We start from the raw sequence: 26,706 nt of genomic DNA, 5'->3' as shown, positions 1-26,706 counted from the left end.
GCGCTGCTGCCCCTCCCGCGCCGCCGTTCCGGGAAGCCCGGCGCCCCCGCGGGGTCCCAGAGAGGGCCGGGTTCCGCTCGCCAGCCTCCGGGGGCCGCATGGGGTGGTCGCCGGGATGGCCGGCTGGGCGCCGCCGCAGCTGGAGGACTTCATCCTGACCGAGAGGCTGGGCAGCGGCACCTACGCCACTGTCTTCAAAGCCTACAGGAAGGTAGGGAGGGGAAGGGCCTGGGTTGGGGGGCGGGCGCGAGCTCCGGGGGTGCAAATGCACGAGGTGCAGGGAGTCCCCCCCGCCTGACCCAGAGGCCGCGGCGCGGAGCCTCCACGCCCGGGAGCAGCCTACCTGGAAGCAGCCGCGGCGGGGAGAGGACTTTCCCGGAAGCAGTTTGGCTGTCCGCTGTCGGAGGCAGGACGCAGGGGGGTTGATATTGGGTGTGGGAGTCAGGGGTCGGGAGAACCTCTGGCGCTCAGGATGTTGCTGAACTTCGGCTCCCAGCGTCCCTGGCCCTTGGCCGTGCTTGCTGGGGCTGATGGGAGTTGGAGTCCAACAGCAGCAGGAGGGCCAAAGCGTCCCCCATCGCTGCCCCGCATGGTTTGGGTCCCAGGTGTAACTTGACTGGTAGAGCATAAAATCCCTTCAGCCCCACCCTCAGCAAAAGGGGGATTCTTGTGAGTGCATCCTTCACCCGAGACTTAATTTTTTGGGCGTTGGGGCCACCCTGGAGGTTCCTTGCTTGCAACACTGGTTTTTGGGTCCAGGGATGGAGGCTGAGCCATCAAATCAGCTTTGAGGGGAAGGGGCAATCATCTCAGCAGTCTTTTAAGTATTTGCTGTGATCCTGCCCTGATCCCAGTTGATATCCCAACTTCTGGCCCAATATATTCTCCTCTTCTCCAGCCTGTTGCGCTCTCAGCACTCAGATATGGCCCTTCAGGCTTAAGGGCTGCCCCCAGTCCTCAGTGACCCTCCTTAGCCCCCTCCTTAAATGTTTTCACCTGCCTGGAGAGAGCGTCCTTGTACCTCTTGCTCCCTTGGGTGGAGGGTGAAGATCAAGGGAATGTAGAAACTGCCCTGTCACACAAACCTGTGTTTGTTGCTCTGCCCGCTTTGGCCTCTGGCCTTGCCCATCAGTGGCCTGTGGCCTCCAGAAGCCTCTTCAGAAGGCAAGGCGGCCCCTGATGTGGAAAAGACATTCCCTCTCCTGATCTGAAGGAATGCCCATCTCCATAGCAACTTCCCTGGACCTCGCAAGACCTTCCCTGAGATTTCCACCGTCAGGACTGAAGGTGCTTGTGTTGCTGACGTTCGTTTGCGTGGTGTCTCGTGTTCTTTTCCTGGCTAGAAGGACGTCCGGGAGGTCGTGGCCATCAAGTGCGTCAGCAAGAAGAGCTTGAACAAGGCGTCTGTGGAGAACCTCTTGACAGAAATCGAGATCCTCAAGACTATCCGCCATCCGCACATTGTGGAGCTGAAGGACTTCCAGGTGGGGAGACCAAGCTGGGCTGGGGTGTCAGCCAGGAGGACTCTGGAGCCTCCAGCTGGAAAACTGGGGAGCTTTTATTCCTCAGGTGTGTGACTCATCCAATAAGGTGGGCAACCTTTGGCGCTCGGGATGTTGCTGAGATTTATGTACCACTATATCATACAGAAAACAATACCAAAGCAGTTTACAATAATCTCACTATATATAAAAAAACACATTAAAAATATGAAATCGGAGACTGTCAAATAACTATTATGGAAAGATGTATTCTAAATTTCATGCATGAGACTGGCAGAATAGCAAAGATTTCAGCAGGTGCTTAAAGGCTGAAACAGAAGGCAGTCCTTATCTTGGTTTAACAACCGACCTCTGGGAATTGTAGCTCCAAGAGAGGAATAGGGGTCTCTTAACAACAGGGTGCAGGTGGCGCTGTGGTCTAAACCACTGAGCCTAGGGCTTGCCGATCAGAAGGTCAGCAGTTCGAATCCCCGCGATGGGGTGAGCTCCCGTTGCTCGGTCCCTGCTCCTGCCCACCTAGCAGTCTGAAAGCACGTCAAAGTGCAATTAGATAAATAGGTACCACTCCGGCAGGAAGGTAACTTTAACTTTAATTTATTTACGGCTATTAGCCCATAAAATATGTACAAACATAAAAGCACAGAGACATAAAAACCGATATATCCGACAACAGAAGGTGAACACCACGATGCAAGGGTGGGTCATTGAGCAGAGCCAAATGACAGCTTGGGGCCAGGAGAGCTCCAAGGGACGGATCACAGAAAAAGGAAAACTGAAGACGAAATCCGACATGCACTCTCATCATAACAGTCCAATTAGTTTTGATGTTGTTGTTGTTGTTTTCTGGTGGTTTTTGAGTGTGAGATAACCGCATTCAGGAATCTCGCCACCTGCAGAGTTACAGAAGGATCTGTATCCTGCAAAAGCAGTGCGGCGTGTGACTCAACAGGCCTGCCAACCAAGCGCAGTAAAGCAGGACCCAGGAATTTAGTCCTGGCTATGCTATGTAGGGGGCAGTTGAACATTATATGTGAAAGAGATTCAACAGTTTCCCCGTCACACACGCATAGCGGAGACACCAAACCCTTGGAAAATCTGTGGCTCAGCAGGTTCGATGGAAGGACATTGAACCTTGCACGAATAAATGCAAGTCGGTGTGGTACTGATGAAAGAGATGACATGTATGATGGAAGGCCAAGTGGTGGGGTTATTCCGTGATACCTGGGGGAGCAGACACCCCCACCCCTGGCGAGGTTGTGTTGATTTTCAATGTCCGCTAATCTTTGCTCAATAAGGCTTTTGGCTGAGCGTAAGTTCATCTTTAAGGAGTCCGCTGGGGAAATTCCGATGCTCAGAAGTTTGGCATGGATTTTTCCTACCCACGGGTTGACAAAGACGTCCCGCCAGAGGCACTGAAAAAGGTAATGGTCGGGAAGCCTATGCCAGCTGGACAGCCAATAGCCAAAGACTCGCTTCCAGATGACAGTCTCCAATGATGCAATCCTTAACTCCAGACGTATGGCTGCGTTGCTCACACACATGGGGAGTTTCAGAAGGCGACGGAGAAACTGATTCTGCAATGTCCCCAGCGATGTTAAATTGGACTCTGGGGCCCAGAGCGGGGCAGCATAACAGAGGGTGGAGACCACTTTTGCGTGGTATACCTTCAATGCAGAAGGGATGTGAGAGGCTCCGTCGGCCGCAAAAAATTGGAGTAGAGTATAAAGTATTGTTTTCCCTTTGTTTAGTAAATACTGTATCTGTGGCTTCCAGCTTAGATTGTAATGAAAAAAGACTCCCAGGTATTTAAATTTGAAAACCTGTTCTAATTGGACTCCATCTAACTTCCAGCTGTAAGTTTTCCGAGACCTGGAAAAGACCAGGACTTTAGATTTCCCATGATTAATTGTCAGATGGTTAAGTTTGCAATAAGCCGCAAAAATCTTTAGAGCTCTGCATAAACCAACTCTAGAGTAGGAAAGGATCGCTGCATCATCGGCATATAGGAGCAGAGGGCAGCGAAAATCAGCTAGGCGGGGGGCATGAATGTTGGCTTGAGACTCATTCAGAAAGAGCTTCATATCGCTAATAAACAAGTTGAAGAGGAGTGGGGCCAAAATGCAGCCTTGGCGCACACCTCTATTTATTGGGACCTCGTTGGATAGGTTTCCCGCCGGTGTGAGTCTCACTCTAGCCGACGACCCATGGTGTAATTGGGTTATAAGCCATAACAGCCTTCTATCTATGCCCCATCTCTCTAATTTCTTCCATAGGCAGTTTCTTGGGATACTGTCGAAGGCAGCCTTTAGGTCTATAAAAGCGACACATAGGCGTCCCCGACTCGGGGCAGGAAGGTAAATGGCGTTTCCATGGGCTGCTCTGGTTTGCCACAAGTGGCTTAGTCATACTGGCCACATGACCTGGAAGCTGTCTGCGGACAAATGCCAGCTCCCTTGGCTAGTAAAACAAGATGAGCATGCAACCCCAGAGTCGTCCACGACTGGACCTAACGGTCAGGGGTACCTTTACCTTTTTAACAACACCTAGCGCCCCTTAAACTACAGATCCCAGGATTGCAGGGGTGGGTGGGAGAGGGAAACCACGACTGTTTAAAGTGGTAGGATATTGCTTCAAATGCAGAGTGCAAAGCCGCCCCGGTGAAGCTAACTTAGCAAAAGTTATTACCTTTAATACCACCTCCAAAAGTCAATTCCAGTTATGATCCTCACACCTGGAAAATAAAAATGTCTCTGCCCTTTGTTTGCATGTGTCTACTATGGGGGTAAACTGAATGTCTCCTGGTGGGGGAGTTCCATGAGCCACAAGAATCCTTGCTTTGTGTCGCCTCCTTCCTGAGGATTGCAGTAGACGAGACACGTAGCAAGGGTGATAGATGCTCTGAACAAGTAAAGCCATTTATGTGTTAATACTGGTTTGAGGCACCCACTTTCCTGACTCTTGAGATTGACAGTGCAATTCTATTCATGCTTACTCAAAAGTAAATTCCTGAGTTTTCAATACGGCGTATTCCCAGGTTGCTGTGCATAGGATTGCACTTAATGGCATCACCAAGCTGCTTCCACATTTGTGTTTTCATTCATAAGGACTAGGAACCTGCAGACAGAGGAATGAACTTGATGGAGATAGGACAGGGTTTGTCTTTCTAGAAGCCTGATAGCGCCTGTCTGCCTTTTAGTGGAACAAGGACTACATCTACCTGATCATGGAATTTTGTGCGGGGGGTGACCTGTCTCGCTTTATCCACGCACGGAGGATCCTGCCGGAAAAGGTGGCTCGCATTTTCCTACAGCAATTGGGTAAGGAGTTGGAGGGGAAAGGAAAATAATTTGGGGATGGAGCTCATAGGTAGAGCGTACTGTTTGTGCGCAGGAAGTCCCAGGGTTAATTCCTGGCATCTCCACTTTAAAAAATCTCAGCCATGGGGTTTGGATTCAAACTGTGCTCACAAACAGAGCTATTTCATCTGCAGAACGGCAAAACCATTTCCAAAGAGAAAACATCCATTTGTGGGTGCGGCTCAAACTGTGCCTGCAAACTTTATTTGGTTGGAGAACCATGTTGCAAAATGCAGAGAAGTGTGGATTTTCAAAGGATCGCTGTGTTTCCCTTTACATCTTGGCTCGAGATGTGTGGCAGGAGGGAGCTGCATTTTCTCCCCTATCTCTGTGCCAGAGAAAGGAAAGGAAATCTTGGAGGCAGAGGAGTCTGTTTTTTTTGGGAAGGAGACTGTTGGCTGGAGAGGGATGCCTTGACAGTCCCCTGCCACCTGCAACAATCGGTGCTCTCTCCTCTTTGTCCCAACAGCCTGTGCCTTAAAGTTCCTCCATGACAAGAATATTTCCCACTTGGATCTGAAGCCTCAGAACATCTTGCTGAGCTCCTTAGATAAGCCTCACCTCAAGCTGGCAGGTTGGTGTGGGGCAGGGCTTGGCCCCCAGGCTCAGGGGGGCTTCTTTCGGGCTTTCAGGCCAGCAGGCTCAGGTGCTCCTCTCCCCCCACATTATTTTTCTCGTTCATGTGCCGGTCTTATATTTCAACCAGTCAATCCCAATGGCTAGTATTATAGCCACACAGTGGGTCAGAGGTTCCCCGTGCCTGCTTTAGCTATTTCTGTACACCTTTTAGAGATACTTTTAATGTATAGAAATAGTTAGGATAAATCATAATAGATAATGATAAAAAAATTAAAAATACCAAATGCAACAAAGTAGAAAGCTATAGCAATACAGTCACTGATAACTGTACAGTGGAACCTCGGGTTACAGACGCTTCAGGTTACAGACTCCGCTAACCAAGAAATGGTACCTCAGGTTAAGAACTTGGCTTCAGGATGAGAACAGAAATTGTGCAGTGGCGGCGTGGCGGCAGCAGGAGGCCCCATTAGCTAAAATGGTGCTTCAGGTTAAGAACAGTTTCAGGTTAAGAACGGACCTTTGGAACGAATTAAATACTTAACCCGAGGTACCACTGTAATGTACAATGGGCCTGAGTAGGGCTAGCTTTCCTCACTTTCCTCACACAGCTGAAAATCCTAGGGAGATCCGCTTTCTTTCACCAGTGTGGGATTTCTGGTTGCCTGTGGATTCCAGGCCAGTTGATAACTGCAAGGTTACAATGTCATGCCCGATGACAGTTTTTCTGGGTCACCTTCCCCCTACCCCCCCATGCCAGATTTTGGATTTGCCCAGCACATGTCCCCAAGGGATGAGAAGCACGTGCTGAGGGGCTCTCCACTCTACATGGCTCCCGAGATGGTGTGCAACCGGCAATACGATGCCCGCGTGGATTTGTGGTCCGTGGGGGTGATTCTCTACGGTAAGTCCATCCTTTGGTTTTGAGGGGAGGTTGGGGCTCTGTCTTGACTTCCCAGGCGCTGGCTAAGCTCCATGCTGGAGCTGAGAGACTGTGCAAAATGAATTGGGAGGATTGAATAATAGAATCACAGAATTATGGAGCTAGAAGGGACCCCGAGGGTCATCTAGCACAACCCCCTGTAGTGCAGGAATCACAGAATCCCTGACAGGTGGCCATCCAACCTCTGCTTTAAAACCTCCAAAGGAGATTGAAATACCTATGCAAAAAAACACACACATTGCATGTTATTATGTTCTGGAGAAGGTGTAGTGGGAATAAAATGGCAGAAAGTGCTGCGTGTAGCTGTGATCTCCGATGGGCTGGAATTTCAATTGCTCTTTTGAAGTCCAGAGTATACAAAGCCCTGCCTGTATCAGGGTTCTTTATTCCCCCTTTGCCAGCATTGAGGGCTAGAAACTTAGCTCATTTTTAAAAGGGAGAGAAGCAAGTGTAGTTCTGCCTGCAGTTGCTCTTGCCTAATCCTACATCCGCCTCCCTGCCCACTTTCTGACTATGCCCCTTCCTGCCTTCACTGGCCCCAATCGCTTCCATTTTTGTGGATGCTGGTGTCAATAACTATAAAGCTGACTCTGGTATCCGTGGCTACTCGTCACAATGGCCTTTTTCCTCTCCTCCTTCGGAGGCTATCTTGGGTTCTTGTGGCAGTTGATCACTGCTGAGCATTGGGGCTGGGTGGTGGTAATTCAGCCTAGCGGGACGCGGGTGGCGCTGTGGGTAAAACCTCAGCGCCTAGGACTTGCCGATCGCATGGTCGGCGGTTCGAATCCCCGCGGCGGGGTGCGCTCCCGTCGTTCGGTCCCAGCGCCTGCCAACCTAGCAGTTCGAAAGCACCCCCGGGTGCAAGTAGATAAATAGGGACCGCTTACCAGCGGGAAGGTAAACGGCGTTCCGTGTGCTGCGCTGGCTCGCCAGATGCAGCTTGTCACGCTGGCCACGTAACCCGGAAGTGTCTGCGGACAGCGCTGGCTCCCGGCCTATAGAGTGAGATGAGCGCACAACCCTAGAGTCTGGCAAGACTGGCCCGAACGGGCAGGGGTACCTTTACCTTTACCTTTTTAATTCAGCCTAGCATGTGACACACATGTGGCTCCCTGTCTTATTTGGGGATGGGGGCTTCTTTCCCTTCTCAGAGGCTGTGTTTGGCCGGCCACCTTTTGCCTCCAAGTCCTTCACTGAGCTGGAGGAGAAGATCCGCAGCAACCAACCCATCGAGGTAACCTCGTGGCTCCTGGGGGTGTTGGTATTTGTGCAGTCCTGGGGAGGGACTGAAAGGAGGTTCCTTGGCCTCCCCTGCCATCCTGACCCCAACTCCACCACCACCTGCCACCAGCTATTTAAAGATTCCCATCACAGTTCTTCCAACGTCCTGCCAAGATCGGTCCAACTTGACACACCTGTAGGGTTCAGTTTGCAGGCAGAGATGAATGTGACTTGGTCTGATCATCTCAAAAACGTCATTCAGCAGCTTGGCCTGGTTCAATCCAGACCCGAGGGGGGGGGACGAGTGCTGTCAGGCAGGGTGTGGCGGATTCTGCCTCCCCCTGCCCCTAATTGGTCCTCAGACTTTTTGAGACCACTCCCTCCCCCCTTGGTTTCACAGACTCACCCCCAGTGCCCCCGACCCTATAAAAAGCAGAATTCAGAATAGCCGTTTGCATGACCCACTAAGGAACGCAATAATACAAGAAAATTCAAAACAGCAATCATTAATTGCACATCTATCTAAAATCCAATTAAAACAGTTTAGTTGAATTAATTCAACAAATCTGACAGTCATTTGCACCTCCAGGGTCCCCCTAGGGAATCCCACTGCCCACTGCCTGGATTAGACTGTAAGCTCCTTGGGGCAAGCACCTTCCTTTTCTCCTTTTGAAAATACATGTTACTCTCTTTTGAGCCTCGTGGCCACCGTGGGCCAGTGGGCCCACAAGCCTTTGCGTGGCACTCCTGCGTCCATGAAGGGATTGCTTCCCCCGTCCCGTTTCCACCTCAGCGCTGCCGGTGCCCAGAGGTGAGGTGAGGTTGGGAGCTTCTCTACCTGTGCCTCAGCCTTCTGCCTTGCCCCCCACAGCTCCCCAGCCGCCCCCGCCTCTCGCTGGAGTGCCGGGACCTCCTCCAGCGCCTACTGAAGAGGGACCCCCAGCAGCGCCTCTCTTTCCAGGAGTTCTTTGCCCACCCCTTTGTGGACATGGAGCACATGCCCGGCTTGGAGAGCCTGGGCAAAGCGGTGAGTGGGAAGAGGGCTAGAGAGAGCCTGGGGGGCGGGATTTGCAGGATGTGGGTCTGGGTTACCAGCTGGGCACTGGAGCTGGTGAGGTGGGGGGCTGCCCACCCCTCTGTAGGCATGAGGGCAGCCATCTGGCAACATGGAGGGGAACCATCTTCTGAATGTGGGCATAGAAATGGGTCCATTTCCCCATCACCCCAAACATTGCTTCCTGTCTCTCTTTGGGGGCAAGATCTCGCTGAAAATGCTGGTTCTCAGAGGCAACCGTTCCTGAACACAGAGAGACGCAGCTGCGCAATTCCCTCCTCCAGACACTTAACCCAGAGGAAGGGGGCCCGAGGGCCATATTGCCTTCTGGGCAGCTTTCCAGGGGCCGCATGCTGGCGGTAGGCAGCAGGTGTGACCCTCGGCCTTGGCTCACACCTGAATTCAGCTGTTATTTTACACACACCTCTATCCAGGCAAGCAAGATTCATCAGCTCCAAGTCCAAGGACGTTTTCCAGCCAAACAGAAGCATGGGGAGAGTGTGGGGCAGGACCAGGGAGCGGGGTGGCCTGGAGAGGGCCCTGAGAGCCTGATGGAGAGGCTTGGAGGTCCACATGTGGCCCCCAGGCCTAATGTTGCCCATCTTCCGCTTGGCCCAAGCTGAGCCTGCGCTTGGTCCATGAACCAATTCCCCTCTTCCATTCCTCCTCTCCCTCTTTTCTCCTTCCTGTGTTTCTTCCCTTTGCAGTCATCTCTCGTGACGGAAGCGATAAAGAAGGACCAGGAAGGCGACGCTGCCGCTGCCCTCTCCCTCTACAGCAGGGCCCTGGAGTACTTCGTCCCCGCCTTGCGCTGTGAGTGGCCCAGAGGCTTTTATTGTTCCCCTCTTTGCGAAACTGCCTTGCCCCACTAGTGCCGCTCGGCTGCTTAGATTGGCAGAAGCAGCTTTGTTACGGGGCCAACAAAATTCCCGTTCCGTATTTGTAATAAATTGAACTTTTTATGGTGGCAACTCCTGCACTTTGGAACTCCCTGCCTGTTGACGTCAGGCAGGCACCTTCAGTGTACTCTTTTCGGCACCTGCTAAAAACATTCTTCTTTAGACAAGGCTGCCCAGATGCTTAGAAAGGTGGTGCAAGTAAATCTGCGTTTAGTTTATTGCTGATTTTAATTTTTTGAAAGTTTTAAATTATTGTTGTTAAATCTTCTTATTGGTCATTTTATCACCTTTTTTGTAAACTCCTTTGAGTTTGGTTTTTGGTTTTTGGTTTTTTTAACAATCAAGTGGTACAGTGGTACCTCTGGTTACGTACTTAATTCGTTCCGGAGTTCCGTTCTTAACCTGAAACTGTTCTTAACCTGAAGCACCACTTTAGCTAATGGGGCCTCTGCTGCTGCCAAGCCACCAGAGCACGATTTCTGTTCTCATCCTGAAGCAAAGTTCTTAACCCAAGCTACTATTTCTGGGTTAGCGGAGTCTGTAACCTGAAGGGTATGTAACCTGAAGCGTATGTAACCCGAGGTACCACTGTATATACATTTTATGAAATAAATGAGAACAGCATATCTGTTTTCATATCCGGAGCTGCGTGCGTCGCCTGTCCCAAAGTCCACTTCTAAGAGGGGCAAGTTCTTGCCCACAGCAGGTTGCATTCCTGGCCCTGCCTTGATCTTTTTCTGTCCTTGGTAGGCAAGCAGGACGCATCACAGACCTCCCTCCGTCTTAATCCCGTTAGGACCTGAAATGATTTCAGAGGGGAAGAAGACAGGTGTGGTCTTATGCCCCATCCTTGACCATTTCCATGGGGCAGAACCCATGACATAGGATCGTGGCTCAATTGGCAGTGGGTCCATCACCTGGTGAGACTGAAGGCAGCTGCCCCACAGTGCATGGGCTTCGTGGATCGCAGGGGAGATGGGCACATGCCCAAGGCAAGGGGCTGACCTGGCATTTCAGCTGGCCCGGCTGGCTCGCCAGAAGTGGGCTGTCTCCAAGAATTCCCCGCAGGAGTGCACATGTCCAGAGTGTTGAGGCGTTCCCAAAGCAAAGGAAGGATTAGACTCTGATAATGAAAATACACACAGAGGTTTGAGCCAGCAAGACTCTGGGAAGAGTGCGTATAATAAGAATTCCTGTCCACCCTCCGGCCCAGGTCGTTTTATTCACAAAAGAACTTTTTTACACAGTGTTCGTAAGAACCCATCAGATTTCCTCTGAGCATTTCAAAAAACCCCACGTGGGACAAAGTTAGATCAGAAGAAATTCTTTTAACTACAAAGAAACTATTTCCTACTTGAGCATGCATAGTGGCCCAGAGTAAATAAAATAGGAAGCGAAGAGGAATGCTTTAAGGAAGGTCATAAACAGGAGTAAAGAGTATTTACCATCTCCTTGTGAACTCTCTTCCTGGCCCTAAGATTAACAAAACTAACAATATCTACATCAAAGAAACTGTCTACTATCTCTTATGGCTCAGGATGCCTGATGAAGCAACTGGCAACTGGGCTGTGTACATGACCTGTCAATCAGAGAGAAATGGACAGTAGAGGAAATGGCCAGAGATGGAGAGGGTTGTGGGATTTGATCATAAATTATTGTCAATGAATCAAACCCAGTCATCACCATGCTTTCATAGCAGACACAATTGTTTGATGCATATTTTATAATTCCTCATAGTAATCCCATCTGATCCCCACACTCTGGGCATGTATACTCCTACAGTTCCCCTGCCCAGGATCTTTGCAAGGCCTCTGAAACATGGGGGAGTCTCTCCATCTCTGAGTCTGGGAGGAGGGACTCTGCTCTGAGCAGGAGGCGGGGGGGGGGGACGACTTCTGCTTGCTTTGCCTACTCCAACCCCCTCCAGACACAGAGGCTGGTTGATGTCCGTCCGTCTCCCTGATGCAGCTCAGAGCTGGCGATGGGAGACAGGGAGTTGTACTGGGACAGTTTCCCATTTTCTTCGCTCACTCCATGGACTTTCCCCTTCTCCCTAACCTGCCTCTGTCTTGCCACCCTCAGACGAGGTCGATGTCCGCAGGAAGGAGGCGATCCGATCCAAGGTCAGTTGACGGTCCTCGTTTTCAACCAGTGGGAAAGCTGTGAATTGGGGCGCCTTTGGGCCGAACTGTAAATATTGGGTGGGTGCATGAGGTCATGGTCAGGGTTCAGCCAATGAGGGAGCAGAGCAGTGGTGGCTGGTGCTCACTGGGCAGAAGGCTGGGCAGTCAACGGTAGGCAGAGTCCATGACAGGTAGAGATTTGTTCTCGTTTTGACCGACTTAGCCCAAGGGCTGCTCAGAAGAGCCGGAATCTAGTCTGATGCCTTGGAATCCATGTCAAGGCCCAGGCTTGCAGGCCTTCCTGAGATGTCACACCACCAGAACGTAAGCAGATCCCTTATGCTGGATCCGGCCTGTGGTCCATCTAGTCCAGAATCATCTTCTTGCAGTGACCTGCCAGAAGCTCTCAAGCCGGACCTGAGCCCAGCAGCACCTCTCCCTGCTTGTGGCTCCCAGCAACTGGCCCCCAGGAGCAGGCTGCCTTGGGCAGTGAAGGTAGAAGATAACCTTCGTGGCTGGGAGCCGCAGGGCTGGTGCCACAAGCAAGAAGGCCCTGGAGGTGCCTGCTTTTCTCTTGCACCCCTGAGAATGAAATTTCGTGACTGTGTCGTGTTGTTTCCTTGTGCTTAGGTGAGCGAATACATTTCCCGAGCGGAGCAGCTCAAAGCACTGGTTGCTTCCAACAACAAGGCCCTCCTTCAGCAGGGCTGCCCTGCCAGGGACATCTTGAAAGGTAATTTCCAGAGCAGAGGGCCAAGTGGGGCACAGGGGGCGGGGGGCAGGGGTCTTGTTTTTGAGAACAGCAGCCAAGAGCACTCTGCACTTTGCAAGGTGTTTTTGTTAGGAAATAGGAGTCAAACCAAAAGGCCCGATAGCTCCTTCCCTTCAGGAATATATGAATATATGAAAAAATATGGTTCCCGAACTGGAATATTAATAGATAACGTGTAAAACGTGAGGGGTAAGCAAGGAAATAATAAAAGAATCAGCTGAACAATGATTAAATTATAACAACAAGACAAGACAGAAGAAGAAGAAGAAAGAGATCACACATGGGTGAAGGGGAACGGGGTGCATAGGGGAATTTGAAATATTATTTATAATATATAAGCTTTAATATAAAATTTCTAACTGTGTTGTATTTGTTTCCAGCAAAGAGAAGTTTAGAGTAATTAGCTATATTTTAATTTAGTTAATTATGTAATAGGCTTATGTTAGAAAATGAATATGTATGTTGAATTTGATGTTTGTAATTTTTCTTTTTTGGAAATAAAAAATTAACGTCAAAAAATAAAAAAAAGGCCTGATAGCTCAATGGCAAGTCAGTGCCTGAAATCCTGGAGAGTCATTGCTGCCAGTCAGTGTAGAGCCAGCTTCCTGGTTCCTAAAATGTTGCACTGCAGAGTGTTCCTGTTCCCGATCCTCAGCCTTGTACTCCAGTCTGTTCTTCCTGCAGCCAAGTTTTCTCTCCTCCACCCCAAGTCAATATTTTGTGTCCACTAAATGAATTCGGTTCCTGCTGGGTTGTTAATGGGGTTTCCTTTTCACAAAGGTTTATTTTCTATACTCCTGCAGGAACCTGAGGATTCGCACCAGCCTGCCGGTTCTCCCTCCTTGGCACAGCTGCTGTTGTTTCAGCTGATAAGAACTGGCAGTGAAAAAATTGAGGTCGCTATCAGTAGATATCAGGTGCAGGGAACCTTTGGCCTTGCAAATGTGGCTGAGCTGCAACTCCCGTCAGCTGCAGGCAGGCAAGCCAACGGCCAGGGATGATTATAGAGTTATAGCTCAACAACATCTGGAAGGCCAAAGGTTCCCTCACCTGGTACATGTGACGATAATGCCACACGTGTGCATCACATGTAAAAGAAGAAGAAGAGCAAAGTCCCTTCCCCCCGGGGAGCTTGCAGTTTAAAATTTGGCATGGGGAAGACAACCAAAGTTGTGGGGAGCGAGATGGAGGCGAGGTTAAGCGGAAATAAGTAGTAAATTCAGCAGTAGGTAGCTGGGCTTCCTTTCAGTCAGGGATTGGGGCTAAGGGAAGGAAGAGGCTTCCAGATATGTTTCTAGACTCCAACTCCCATCATCCCTGATCATTGTTCATGCTGGCGGGGCTGATGGGAGTTTGGGAGGGCGTAGTTCTCCCATTCCTGTGCTCTCTTCTCTGAAAGTTTTATGGGCTACTAGGGAATGCTGTCCAAAGTCAGTCTGTGAATGCCTTTTGTCTTTAAATATATGCTGTAGTAGCAGAGCCCCACCTATGCTACGGCCATCAGCAATTTCCTATGGCTACAGCCATCAGCAATATTTTGCTGCTGTTTCTAACAGCTAAGAAGCCTTCTCTTTCCAGTCTCTTAACTGCATGTGCTCATTGAGTTGTTTGCTTACCTCGTCTTGTTGCACTCTCACTTGCAGGCACTTCCAACCCTGGTCTCATCCTTCCTGTAGGACACGCAGCTGCTGGTCTCATTTTACAGATGGGCAAGTTGAGGCAACCTGTGGCTTAACCGTGTTGCAAACTACTTAGAGGTTTTCTTTGAAATATGAAGTAGTATAGTGAACCAGGACCACACCAGTGAGCAGGCACCTGGACTGGAACCTCTTCCTGTTAGGTTTTTTACTTGCAGGCGGGTGTGTTTGAGGGGCTTGCAGAAGTTTTGAAAGTGCTGCCCTCTCCTCTGCTTGCAGCCCAAAGTGGTACAGCCCACTCTGTCCTCACAGGACTCTACCACTTTGCTTTGTTGCATCTGGATACCACTTGGCCTTGCACATGCTGGGTCGCACCCCTTTTAATTTAATTTATTTTTTCTGCAGAGATGTCCAGGGATAAGCCTCGCCTCTACGCTGCACTGGAAGTGGCGTCGGCCGCTGTTGCTAAGGTCAGTCACCAGAGGGGAGCAGAGAGTTGCTGATTTGCCAATGGGAGAGCCATTGACTCCCAACCTCTGTCCTGAAATGAAAACTGGAGCCTTAACATTTCATTGCCTCCCCTGTCCCTGGAGGCAAGGGATAGACCTGTCTTTGGGGAGGGGCAGCATGGAGGAGAGGGGCTATTGATGGCTTCTAGCCACAGTGGCTCTGCATGGTCAAAGACAGCGATGCTTCTGAATCTCAGTGGCTGGAACCCACAGGAGGGGAGAGGGCTGCTCTTGTGCATGATTCCTGCTTGCGCATTTCCCACAGACATCTGGCTGACCATGGCGAGAGAAGGGTGCTGGAATAGATGGGCCCCCACTGACCTGATCCAGTTCTTGCATTACGTTTGTTAGGGCGAAGGCAGCTGTTTGCTCCTTTTTGAGCACTGAGGCCTGACGGAGCTGCTCTGTGTTTCTCTTCCAGGAGGAGGAGGGCAAAGATGACAGCGAAACCCTTGATCTCTACCAGCAGAGCCTGGGGGAGCTGCTGCTCATGTTAGCTGGTAAGGGGGGCAGCTTGTGATGGGTGGGGGCTTAATGGGGGGACGCGGGTGGCGCTGTGGGTTAAACCAGGGCTTGCCGATCAGAAGGTCGGCAGTTCGAATCCCCGCAACAAGGTGAGCTCCCGTTCCTTGGTCCCTGCTCCTGCCAACCTAGCAGTTCGAAAGCACGTCCAAGTGCAAGTAGATAAATAGGTACCGCTCTGGCGGGAAGGTAAACGGCATTTCCGTGTGCTGCTCTGGTTCGCCAGAAGCGGCTTAGTCATGCTGGCCACATGACCTGGAAGCTGTACGCCGGCTCCCTCGGCCAATAAAGCGAGATGAGCGCCGCAACCCCAGAGTCGGCCATGACTGGACCTAATGGTCAGGGGTCCCTTTACCTTTAATACAGATAGGAAAAACAACCCTGCTCTAGTAAAAGCCCTTTCCTTTAAATAAGGATTCCGTTCCCCAAAGCCTGCAGGAATAAAACTATTTTCAGCTGCTGGCGGGAGGACATCAAGGAGGGAGCCAGTCCGGCTCCTCTAGGGAGGGAGTTCCAATGTTGTCTGGCAGCAGCCACCACCAAGAAGGCCCTTTCCCACATCCCCACCAAGTGTGCCGGGGGACGATGACGAGAGAAGGGCCTCTGCTTGAGATCTCTGGGCGAGGCTACATGTGGGAGAAGACAGTCCTTTGGAGAGCCTGGGCCTAATCCAGATAGGGCTGTGTAAGGTCTCCTGTGCAGTCTAACCCCATCTTCCAGGATTGATTGATCGATTGCACTTCTGTGCCACTTTCCATTCAGTCATATCCCAAAGTAGCTTACCATGTACACCGTAAGTCATATTAAAGACTTAACAAATCATTAGCAAAGCAACTACAATCCATAAAACATCATGAGCAAAAACATGCTAAACATCACAGTTACAGCACAAATCATATTATATGGTTTTCTTTCCTTCCTGCCTCCAGCTGAGCCTGCGGGAAGGAGACGGGAGTTGCTGCATGCTGAGGTCTGTATCCACCTGGTCCCTGGAGCTGTGCTTGGTCCCTTTGCTGCTGCTGTTGTTTAGAAGGTGGGGGGGGGGAGCCCTGCAGGATGCATTTGGGGAGCCAGGGTGCCCAGCAGGGGGCACTAAAGGGTGCAGGCGGCAGAATGGACGTGGCTCAGCTGCTGTGGACCTGCAGTAAAATGTTGCAGCATGGGACACTCCCGGTCCAAGATTCTAACTGCTCCATTCTACCCCCTGCAAACTTCAGTCAGCAATCTGTCACTTCTGAGCCCCCTGTTGAGCTATTTTGGGGTTCCCCACCATCAGGGCATTTTTGCCCCACTTTTGTACTTCTGCAAGCCTTGGGCAAGCCTGCTGCCACAGCTCCTTGCGATTAGTGCCCGTTTGGCTATGTAAATGATTGGCACTTACAGCGTGGACATTGGAAATAGAGGGGATTGTTATATGTATAGTGCCCTACCTTTTCTTCCGTGGGATTTGAGGTGCCGTGCAGGAGGGTTTCCATGTGGTTTGCCATCCTGCATGACCCTGCTTTGAACTGGGGCTCCTTCTTCTTCTTTCCTCCTAATCTGACCGAGTCTGTTTGCAGATCCAGACACTGATGGGCCGAGCGGAATACCTGAAAGAGCAGATCAAGGTACAGGAGGGCACTGTGCGTTCTGTGGGGGCTGCAGTGAGGGCACGCCTGGGCATCAAGGGGCTGGCAGAGGAGGCTTGGCTGGGGCAGGACATGGAAAAATAGATTTGGGTGGTTTATTGTTTCTTAAGATTTATACACTGCTTAATTGATTTAAAAAACTGCTTAATTGATTTAAAAAACAACACAAACCCAGACTCAAAGCAAAGATAATGTTTTCTGAAGATGGGCTGTGTCATTGTAGGCTCTTACGTGCCATAGAATCTCAAGTAAAGCATCTTTTGCAGAATCCGTGCTGTGGGAGCGAGGTGGCCTTTGGGCCTCCGTTCCTGCCTGGCGTGTGCTTGGTCCCTGGGCTCGCTTCCCAGAGAAGCTCATTGCCTTTGGCAGATGGGCCTCCTTGGAAGCCACTCTTGGCCTGGCGCAGGGGGAGGGGGCTGTGGGGCCCTCCAGGCAATGCCAGACTCCCACAACCCCTGACATTCGCCTTGTAAGCTAGGGCTGGTGGGAGTTGGGTGTCTCCAGAGGGCCACCTACGCCCTACCTGTCCCCTTCTGGAGATTCAATTCCAGAGCCCATTCCTTTGCGTTTTCAGAGGCAGCAGGCCATTGGCTGACAGCTCTGGAGGGAGGAAGGAGGCAGGGATTAGGAGCAGGAAAGCACTGTTGCCTTCACATCCTTCTTCAGAGAGCCAGTGTGGTGTAATGGTTAAGAGCGGTGGACTCGCAATCTGGTGAACCGGGTTCGATTCCCCGCTCCTCCACATGCAGCTGCCGGGTGACCTTGGGCCAGTCACACTTCTCTGAAGTCTCTCAGCCCCACTCACCTCACAGAGTGTTTGTTGTGGGGGAGGAAGGGAAAGGAGAATGTTAGCCGCTTGGAGACTCCTTCGGGGAGTGATAAAGCGGGATATCAAATCCAAATTCTTCTTCAAGAACATGCAGGTCCTTTTGAAATACTTTAAATAAATAAAATCTTGCCGGCTTCCTGGCTCATTGGGCCGGCTGCTGCATGTGGGGCAGAATAGTGGCCCCTGTGGACTTTGGGGTCTCAGCCAGCAGGATTCTTCCTCTAGCCCTGCTGTCTAAGTGGAGTTTCCATATGCAGGAGCAGCCTACCTCTGAATGTTAGTTGCTCTCTCTGTGTTTGTATGGTACTCCAGTGGGGGGGAGCTGTTGCCTCCCTGTTCTCCTCTTGGGCACCCCAGAGGCCGCCATGGAAACATGACCCCGGTCTTAGATGGGCCCCTCTCGCGCCCTCATGGAGATCAGAGGAGATGACCCACCTCACTCCTCTCCCTCTATTCCTTCTCCTTTTCCTCCAGATGAAGGAGTCGCAGTGGGAAGCCGAAGCCATTGGCAAGGAGGGGATGCTGGACTCTGTGAGAAGCTGTGAGTGCCCCTTCTCTTCCTTACCAAGTCTTGGCTGGCTTCTGTTGGCGTTCTTTCTTCATAGACTCATAGAACTGTGGGTCCCCCAAGCGGCATCTAGTCCAACCCCTGCAGTGCAGGAGTCTCAGCTAAGCAATGGTGGATCACTTACTGTATTTCATAGAATCCTAGAATGGTAGAGTTGGAAGGGAGCACAAGGGTCATCTAGTCCAACCCCTTGCAGTGCAGGAATCTTTCACTCAACGTGGGGCTCAAATCCATGACCCTGGGGTTAGAAGTCTCATGCTTTACCGTCTGAACTATTTCTCAGGGTTATAAAATTCTAGCCTCCCAAAGCATTTCACAGCAGATATTTATACTGTGGTACCTTGGGTTGCATACGCTTCAGGTTACATACGCTTCAGGTTACAGATTCCGCTAACCCAGAAATAGTACCTCGGGTTAAGAACTTTGCTTCAGGGTGAGAACAGAAATTGTACGGCGGCAGCAGGAGGCCCCATTAGCTAAAGTGGTGCTTCAGGTTAAGAACAGTTTCAGGTTAAGAACGGACCTCCAGAACGAATTAAGTACGTAACCCGAGGTACCACTGTACTTTAAAAACAGAAAGTGACCATCCATGGCTACGAACCCTGACAGCTTTGTTCTGCCTCCTGCTGGCTACCTTTTACCTCCACACCCAGAGGCAGGAAACGCTTCTGGATCCTAATTGTTGGAAACCGCAGGAGAGGAAAGTTGCCCTTGTGCTCAGATCCTTCTCGTGGGCTCCCCACGGGAATCTGGCTGACCCCTGTGAGAGCAGGGTGCTGGGCTCGGTGATGGGACACGGGCCAGATCCAGATGCAGGTCTCTTCTTGCATTCTTTAATCAGGACAAATTTTCATTTTTGTATAGCTGTTCCTGAAAAAAAGCCAGAACGAAGGCTCAGTAAAGGCCAGGCATCGTCTCGCCTCCCTGGGAGATTTGTTGCAAGCAAATCGGGGCGAATGCTGGACTGAGCAGGCCTGGCGCCCGCTGGGGCTTTCTGGGCAAAAGGCAGGGAGGCAGCCAGAGATCATGAGAGGTGGAGCTGGCTAACTCTAGCCTTGAGTCTACAAGGGGCAGCACTCATAGAGTTGTAGCATTGTAGCTGTAGCACCATAAGTGAAACAGCCTGGATAGCAGGCCACTGAGACTAAGGAGGAGGCTGACCGCCGTGGCCACGTACCTGGGCTAGTTGGAAAGTAAGAAGAGAGGCAGGTGTGGGCTGACCGAGAGTGGCGAGGCAGTGTGCCCTTTGCCCAAATGGCCTCCGCTGAGCAGGTGAGCCCTGAGAGACACAAAGCTGCAATCCTGCAGCTCAGCCCAGTCTCCCCACTTCCGGGTTCTGGCCCTGCCTGCCACCTGGTGCCTGCGACCCCCGATGCCTGCCCTCCCAAGCGAATCTGCAGGCCGCTTTCGAAAAACCAAGTTTCCCCATCCCTGCTGCAGGTCATCTAGGGTGAACAGCTTGCACATGCGCACATGTGCTCTTTTGAGTGGAAGGGAATGGGGTCAAGCGCCTCGTGCAGGTGTGCAAGCGATACTTTTATTTTGCTTAACGTCTCAGTTGAGGGTTGAGTCTGCAGACTTCATAAGATGAAAGCGAGGGTTGCCCAGCCCTCCCCCAGTAAGCAGGACTAATTGCTTCATTGCAGGGGGGCTGTGTGTGTGGAGAGGGAGAGTAGGGTGGGCGGTGGGGGGGGGAGGTGTACGTGTGTTACTATATAGACAAAAACTATAGGAATGGCAGAGCCCCCATTTCAGTGCTCTGCTGTGCTAAGTGGAGTGGAACAAAATCCTCATGGGGGGGGGATCAGACACAGCAGGGCTGTCTGTGAGGTTTCTAGTGGGGGGGGGAGGTGGCCACATAGTTCCTCCTTCCCAGGGAGGAAGGAGATCTTTGTGTCCGTCTCCTTCCAGTTTGGGAGGGGTCTGCAAGTCGCCCCTCCCCTTTTGAGCTTGGCTGGTTAATTGGAATTAACTGCCCTGTTGGTCCTCTCCCCCCACACTTTCTTTCCGGGAGCTGGGCCTCAGGAGCACTGGTCTTCCCCAGGGGAGAAAGGGGCAAAGAGACCTTTTCTTTTCCCTGCCAAATGGCCTGGAAACCATAAAGCCTGGGAGCAGGGGCCATGTCTGTCCACCCAGGCATTTGCATGCTTATTGAATGGGGGGGGGGGAGTCCTCACTCTGTTTTGCCCAGGGGGGTGGGGGGTGGGGGGCAAGCAGGTGTCCAGAAGGACCCAGAGAGACAATCCTTTGAAGTGGGGGGAGGGGTAGAGGGAAAATGCTTTGCCCAGGAGCAGCCACCTTCCTGGGCAAGCGGCAGTAGTGGAGATTTGCTTTTTTATTATTTTTATCAAAGCAAAATGCATTTTAGTTTGGGGGTGGGGGCAGAAACACTCAGGCTCACGTTTGACACGGAAATCTCCCCAGAGGCTCAGAGGGCGCGTTTTATGATGATGATGATGGGGATGGTTTATCGTTTTAATCCTTCATCTTTGCTTGCCGTAAGCTCCTGAGCCTGGGAGAAGTCAAATGAGGTAGAGGGGAGGTCCCAGCAGGTGGCAGGACCTTCATCTGGCCAGAGTCCCGGCCTGAGCTTGTGAATGGGCTTCCTGGGCTTCGTTGTGTCCCCTCGCAAAGTGGCTGTGTGTCAGTTTCACAAAAACACCCCAGGCTGACTTCTCTGACATTCCCTAATCCAACAAGGCGCAACAGTTAATCACATAAAGACATTGGCATCCTGTATCGCAGGGGGTTGGACTAAATGACTCTTGGTGTCCCTTCCACCTCTGCCATTGCTACTTTCCTCTTCCTCTACAGCAGCCTTCCCTGTCTATTTGTTTTTAGTTTGGTCACCATGGGAAGTATCCAGTGCCAGTCCTACTCAGAGTGGACTCACCAAAGTTAATGAGGAGGGCTAACTTAGGACCATTGATTTCAGTGGGTCAACACTGAGAAGGGGGACGCAGGTGGTGCTGTGGGTTAAACCACAGAGCCTAGGACTTGCCAATCAGAAGGTCAGCGGTTCGAATCCCCGCGACAGGGTGAGCTACCATTGCTTGGTCCCTGCTCCTGCCAACCTAGCAGTTCGAAAGCATATCAAAGTGCTGGTGTTGACCTTTAAAGCCCTAAACGGCCTCGGCCCAGTATACCTGAAGGAGCGCCTCCACCCCCATCGTTCTGCCCGGACGCTGAGGTCCAGTGCCGAGGGCCTTCTGGCGGTTCCCTCATTGCGAGAAGCAAAGCTACAGGGAACCAGGCAGAGGGCCTTTTCGGTAGTGGCGCCCGCCCTGTGGAACGCCCTCCCATCAGATGTCAAAACGATAAACAACTACCTGACATTCAGAAGACATCTGAAGGCAGCCCTGTTCAGGGAAGTTTTTAATGTATGGTATTTTAGTGTTTTTTGGTTTCTATGGAAGCCGCCCAGAGTGGCTGGGGAAACCCAGCCAAATGGCCGGGGTACAAATAATAAATTATTATTATTATCATCATCATCATCATCATCAAAGTGCAAGGAGATAAATAGGTACTGCTCTGGCGGGAAGGTAAACGGTGTTTCCGTGCGCTGCTCTGGTTCGCCAGAAGCGGCTTAGTCCTGCTGGCCACATGACCCGGAAGCTGTACGCCGGCTCCCTCGGCCAATAAAGCGAGATGAGCGCCGCAACCCCAGAGTCGGCCACGACTGGACCTAATGGCCAGGGGTCCCTTTACCTTTACACTGAGCAGGGCTTACGGTCCCATTGATTTCTTGGCCGGGGTGGTGGTGGTAGGTAGCTAATACAGACTTACAAGGGAAGCCTGCTTCAAAATATTGTTGCGTCGAGTGCTTATGGTGAGAGTCATCCATGCCCTTGCGCATGACACTCCGTTCCGTACCCATGCCTCCCTCAGTGTTCCCACCTTCTGTGAGTTGCAGCCAGGCTCCGCCAGATGTGCTGTGTTTCAAGGAGGGAATAAAGGAAGGAGGAGAAAAAACCTTGCAGGAAAGCAAGTATGTCAGGGAGTTCCCTTTGGCCCTGAGCAGAGCTGCTTTCCATGTACAGAGCTGTTCTTGAAATAACGATTTATCACTTATTAAACTAATGATTATAAAATAATAGTTAAAATTTTGCCTCAAATTTTACTGCCCACTTCTTGAGCAACAGCGGGGAGCCTCAGGCCCAGGAGTTGGATCTGGCCCTCCAAGCCTCCCCGTCTGGCCCTCAGGGACTCTCCCAAGCCACGGCCTCCCTGGCCCTGCTTTGTACCTGGCTAGAATGTGCCCCTGAGCTCAGAGCCCCTTCCTTCTCTGGGGAAACTTGCATTAACTGCTGGGCCTGCTCCGCCCGCCACTGACATGTGACCTGTAAAAGGTTGCCCAGAAGGGAGTGTGGCCCTCAAGCTAAAGAAGAGTCCCCTGAGATTGCTGCGTCTGATTTGAAAGTAGGGATTTTTGTTTTCAAACAAAGGTGTGGATTTATTTGGGTGCTAGTCTTTGTGTTTTCTCTTCTGCAGCCTGTACCTTGCAGTAGTTGCCTGGATGGTGCCCAATGGATTCAGCCCCTCGACCCCCATGAACAACCGACAGTCCTCTTGCCAGGACACAGTTTATGCATTGAAGATTCGCCTTGGCTGTTGGCATGGAATTGGGTTTGGGTTTTGAACACACACACACACAAGGGGGGAGCATTCTTTGTTAAGTGTGAGGTTATTTAAACGGTCGTTGCTTGTATAGTGTAATTAATTTATATACTGCAAATTGTAATTTTGTTGAGCAGCGTTAAGTCTAAGCGGGGGCTCCTCTAAGCGTTTTAATGTACAGGAATTAAGCTCAGGGCAGCTACATGCCCCTCTCGGGAGATGCAAAGCATGGAATCAAGAGGGGGGCTTTCGAAGGTCTGATTGTATGGGGAGGGTCTTTGCTATAACGATTGGGGTTTTAGGTTCTCTGGTAGGGGGAAGAGCAGGGCTCACACTGAGCACTTTACTGTCTTCACCTATAAACTGCTTTCTACTTCATGCCCTCGAGAGAGATGTGCTTATTCCACCAGTTTTGTTAAGCACAGGTCATGGGAGGGGAGGGACTTGTTCTGTTCAGTGAAAGAGCTTGATTAGACTTTTCCCCCCAAGAGGAAGGAAACTGCTGTGGTTACATTATCCACGTAACTGGGACGCCCCACAGTGTTTTATTGCTGGTGGGGAGAAAGGGAGGGGGCTTGTGTAAGAAACTCAGCATAGGAAGCTGCCTTCATGTAGTCAGACAATGAGACTAATGTCTAGGTTAGTATTGCCTGCACTGACCGGCAGCTGCTGCCCAGTATTCTAGGCGGCGGAGTGGAGGGTGTGTGTGTCTCACCTCACCCTCCCTGGAGATGAACCCAGGGACCTTCTTACACGCAGAACGCCTGCTCAGCTGTGAGGCCCTTTCCCCACACGGGGCAGCGGGGAGAGACAGAAAGGCCTTTGTTTTGCCTTGGCTGGGCCACAAAGGCTGCTGTAGCAAAGAGGCAGCCAGGCCCATCTGCCTTCTGTGCTCCCAGGGCGGTTGCAGGAGGTTATTAATAGAGCTCTGGGAGAACCTTGCCAAGACCCGGCTCGTCTTAGCCACAGATGATGGAGCCCCCCCCCCCACCACCACTCCGCCTCTGTCATGGTTTGGGTCGGAGAAGCTTTTGATTTGTCTCCCTTCCACTCTCCTCCTCTTTCCCCACCCCCCTTGAAGGCGAGGATGGGCAGTTCCCCTCCCCCTTAACATCTGGCTTCTGCCGCTTTCCAAGACCCTCCAGGTCTCCAGCGAGGCTGCGCTCTGGAGTCGCAGCGCTGCCAGACGAAGCCTCGCTCAAAGGAAGCAGAGCGACAGCAAAGATGATCCTGTATGAAATCCTCTCTGCAAAAATCTCTCCCAGAGTTGCAGCCGGCGTGAAGGGGGGCTTGTCAAGGTGTCCCTACCTGAGTTCAACACCGTCGTAAAGCATCATTTCAGTGGCACTAACCAATGAGCAGTTTACACCTTTCGTCCGGCGCAATTAGTCCCCTTGGCTGCTACCTTATTTTACACCATCAGCGAGGCAGAAGTGCTACACCTGCAGTTCTCTCTGAAGCTTCTGCAGCAGGAACTCCTGCGGTCTCCAAAATGCTTCTTTATCTGTGACAAAGCTTGCTCACTCCCTTTCTATCACGCAACATATGGCCTTGTTCTCTTCCCACCCAGCAGTTTCCCTTCAAGAACACTCTACGATTTAACCATTTCAGTTTTCAATTATGCATGGAAATGTGCAGAACTTAGGGCAGCAGGAAGATGGATCAGGATTCACAGATTCACTCATCCCTTCCCCTGTGCTAGTGCTCAGCCGCCCACTGCACCAACAAGCTGACCTGGTGACCGATGCCCATTGCAGGCCAGTGGGGGGCAGACAAGAGAGGCAGCGGGTGGTCGAGCGAGCAAATTCTAGTTTTGTCCCATTCTGCTCCCTCCTGAGCCTCACCAGGGTCAGTGCTGAGCCTAAGGAAGAGGAGAAGGCTGGCAGACAGGGCCACCCTAAGGGGCGCACCATGGCTGGTGGCAGCACAGACACTGTTCTGGATTCCCACAATGCCCTGAGCTTGGTCTCTTTCCTAGCTGCCTGCCTGATGGGCACTTGTGAGACTTCAGCCCTCATGATCCATGGCCATCTTTGCTGGGGCTGATGTTAGTTTCTGATTTGATCCTGGAATGTCCAGCTTTCCCTAAGGATGTCCCTATTTTCATTGGTACAGGATGCGGGTGGCCTAAACCACTGAGCCTCTTGGGTTTGCCAATCAGAACATCAGTGGTTCAAATCCCCGCAACAGGGTGAGCTCCCGTGGCTCTTATCCCAGCTCCTGACCACCTAGCAGTTCGAAAGCATGCCAAAAAGTGCAAGTAGATAAATAGGTACCGCTCCGGCGGGAAGGTAATCTGCTTTCTGTGAACTGCTCTGGTTTCGGTGTTCCGTTGCGCCAGAAGCGGCTTGGTCATGCTGGCCACATGACCCAGAAAAAAGTGTCTGTGGGCAAACGTCTGCTCCCTCGGCCTGTAAAGCGAGATAATAATAATAATAATAATAATAATAATAATAATAATAATAATAATAATTTATTATTTATACCCCACCCATCTGGCTGGGCTTCCCCAGCCACTCTGGGCGGCTTCCAAAAAAATATTAAAATACTGTAATACATCAAACATTAAAAGCTTCCCTGAACAGGGCTGCCTTCAGATGTCTTGTAAAAGTCTGGTAGTTGTTCTTCTCTTTGACATCTGGTGGGAGGGCGTTCCACAGGGCAGGCCCTCTGCCTGGTTCCCTGTAACTTGGCTTTTCGCAGCTAGGGAACTGCCAGAAGGCCCTCGGTGCTGGACCTCAGTGTCCGGGCTGGATGATGGGGGTGGAGACGCTCCTCCAGATATACTGGGCTGAGATGAGCGCCGCAACCCCAGAGTCGTCTGCGACTGGACTTAACTCTCAGGGGTCCTTTACTTTTACCTTTTTTATTTTCATTGGTGCATAAATCTTACGAAAATTAAAAACAGTGAGCACCAGAATCTTAGTTTATTTTTAAGGGAAGGACCACAGCGTACTGGTTAGAGCCACTGCTTTGCATGCAGAAGGTCCTGGGTTCATAGAATCAGAATGGTAGAGCTGGAAGGGACCCCAGGGTCATCTAGTCCAACCCCCTGCAATAAGGGGTTCAGTAACCTCTCATCCTATCTCTCCATGTCCTACATTAACTTTACAAACTTCTATCATGTCACCTTTTTCTTGCCTTTTCTCCAAACTAAAATTTCCCAAATGCTGCAGCATTCCTTCCCTTGGATTGTTTGTCCTTTTCTGAACTTTTTCCAACTGTACGGTATCCTTTTTGTTTTGTTTTTTAAAGATTTTTATTGGAGTTTTACAGAAAAGAAAGATAAAAGTTCACAGAATAAAAAAAAACCCTAAATTACAGAAAAAAGAAAGAAACACCAAAAATACAAAAAGAAAGCACCACTAATTAAGAAAAATTAAATTTAAACATAAAAAGTTAAAACCAATCCATTTTTCAAATAACCTCAATTTCATATGCTTATGTTCTTGACCTCCTCCCGCCTCCCCCCTTTTGTATTCCCATTCAAATATTTAGTTCAGCAAATTCTTACCCTTTTTCAAATGTTAAACTTTATACCATAACATTTACTATATCCATATTTTCAAGCATATCAATACCTATTTTTTTGCATAATCTTATTAACTTTTATCACTAATTACCACTTATTGCCAATCCAAGCACAGTTTTAGCATTCATTAATTTTATAATATTTCTGAAGATAGTCTTTGAATTTCTTCCAGTCTTCTTCCACCAACTCTTCTCCCAGGTCTCGGATTCTGCCAGTCATTTCCGCCAGTTCCATATACTCTATCAACTTCATCTGCCACTCTTCCAGGGTGGGTAGCTCTTGTGTCTTCCAATACTTTGCGATGAGAATTCTTGCCGCTGTTGTTGCGTACATAAAGAAATTTCTGTCTTTCTTTGGCACCAATTGGCCCACCATGCCCTTTTTGAGGTGAGGCAATAACAAATCTATGTGCTTTGAC

At 50.7% G+C, this 26,706-nt stretch overlaps 1 protein-coding gene across 3 annotated transcripts; it reads left to right on the top strand.

Moving 5' to 3' along the window:
- Positions 1–23,134, top strand: ULK3 (unc-51 like kinase 3). 3 transcript variants are annotated; one of them, XM_053402912.1, is made up of 16 exons: positions 1–211; positions 1,344–1,484; positions 4,699–4,819; positions 5,328–5,432; positions 6,195–6,338; positions 7,529–7,611; positions 8,470–8,625; positions 9,360–9,465; positions 11,634–11,674; positions 12,305–12,407; positions 14,489–14,553; positions 15,014–15,092; positions 16,044–16,084; positions 16,674–16,721; positions 18,046–18,112; positions 22,631–23,134. In XM_053402912.1, exons 1-16 carry the CDS (start codon positions 116–118, stop codon positions 22,645–22,647), a joined length of 1,413 nt encoding a protein of 470 aa, XP_053258887.1. In that variant the 5' UTR covers positions 1–115; the 3' UTR covers positions 22,648–23,134. The 3 variants fall into 3 exon arrangements, 2 of the variants coding, with proteins under 2 accessions (XP_053258887.1, XP_053258886.1); XR_008332161.1 differs by lacking the exons at positions 12,305–12,407; positions 22,631–23,134 and having other exon boundaries at positions 10–211; positions 18,046–18,058; XM_053402911.1 differs by lacking the exons at positions 12,305–12,407; positions 16,674–16,721; positions 18,046–18,112; positions 22,631–23,134 and having other exon boundaries at positions 10–211; positions 16,044–16,087.
- Positions 23,135–26,706: the final 3,572 nt, after the last annotated feature.

Source organism: Podarcis raffonei, chromosome 9 (genome assembly GCF_027172205.1).
Source record: "Podarcis raffonei isolate rPodRaf1 chromosome 9, rPodRaf1.pri, whole genome shotgun sequence".
Taxonomy (NCBI): Eukaryota; Metazoa; Chordata; class Lepidosauria; order Squamata; family Lacertidae; genus Podarcis; species Podarcis raffonei.
This window is presented reverse-complemented; position numbering and strand designations above follow the sequence as displayed.

What these genes read in the sequence shown, in the direction of transcription:
- ULK3 (XM_053402912.1), top strand. Translation starts at nt 116, where the DNA reads ATGGCCGGCTGGGCGCCGCCGCAGCTGGAGGACTTCATCCTGACCGAG. An exon ending in GCAGCAACCAACCCATCGAG is followed by an intron (nt 7,612 to 8,469) that starts GTAACCTCGTGG and finishes TGCCCCCCACAG; the next exon opens with CTCCCCAGCCGCCCCCGCCT. An exon ending in GCTGCTGCTCATGTTAGCTG is followed by an intron (nt 15,093 to 16,043) that starts GTAAGGGGGGCA and finishes TCCTGCCTCCAG; the next exon opens with CTGAGCCTGCGGGAAGGAGA.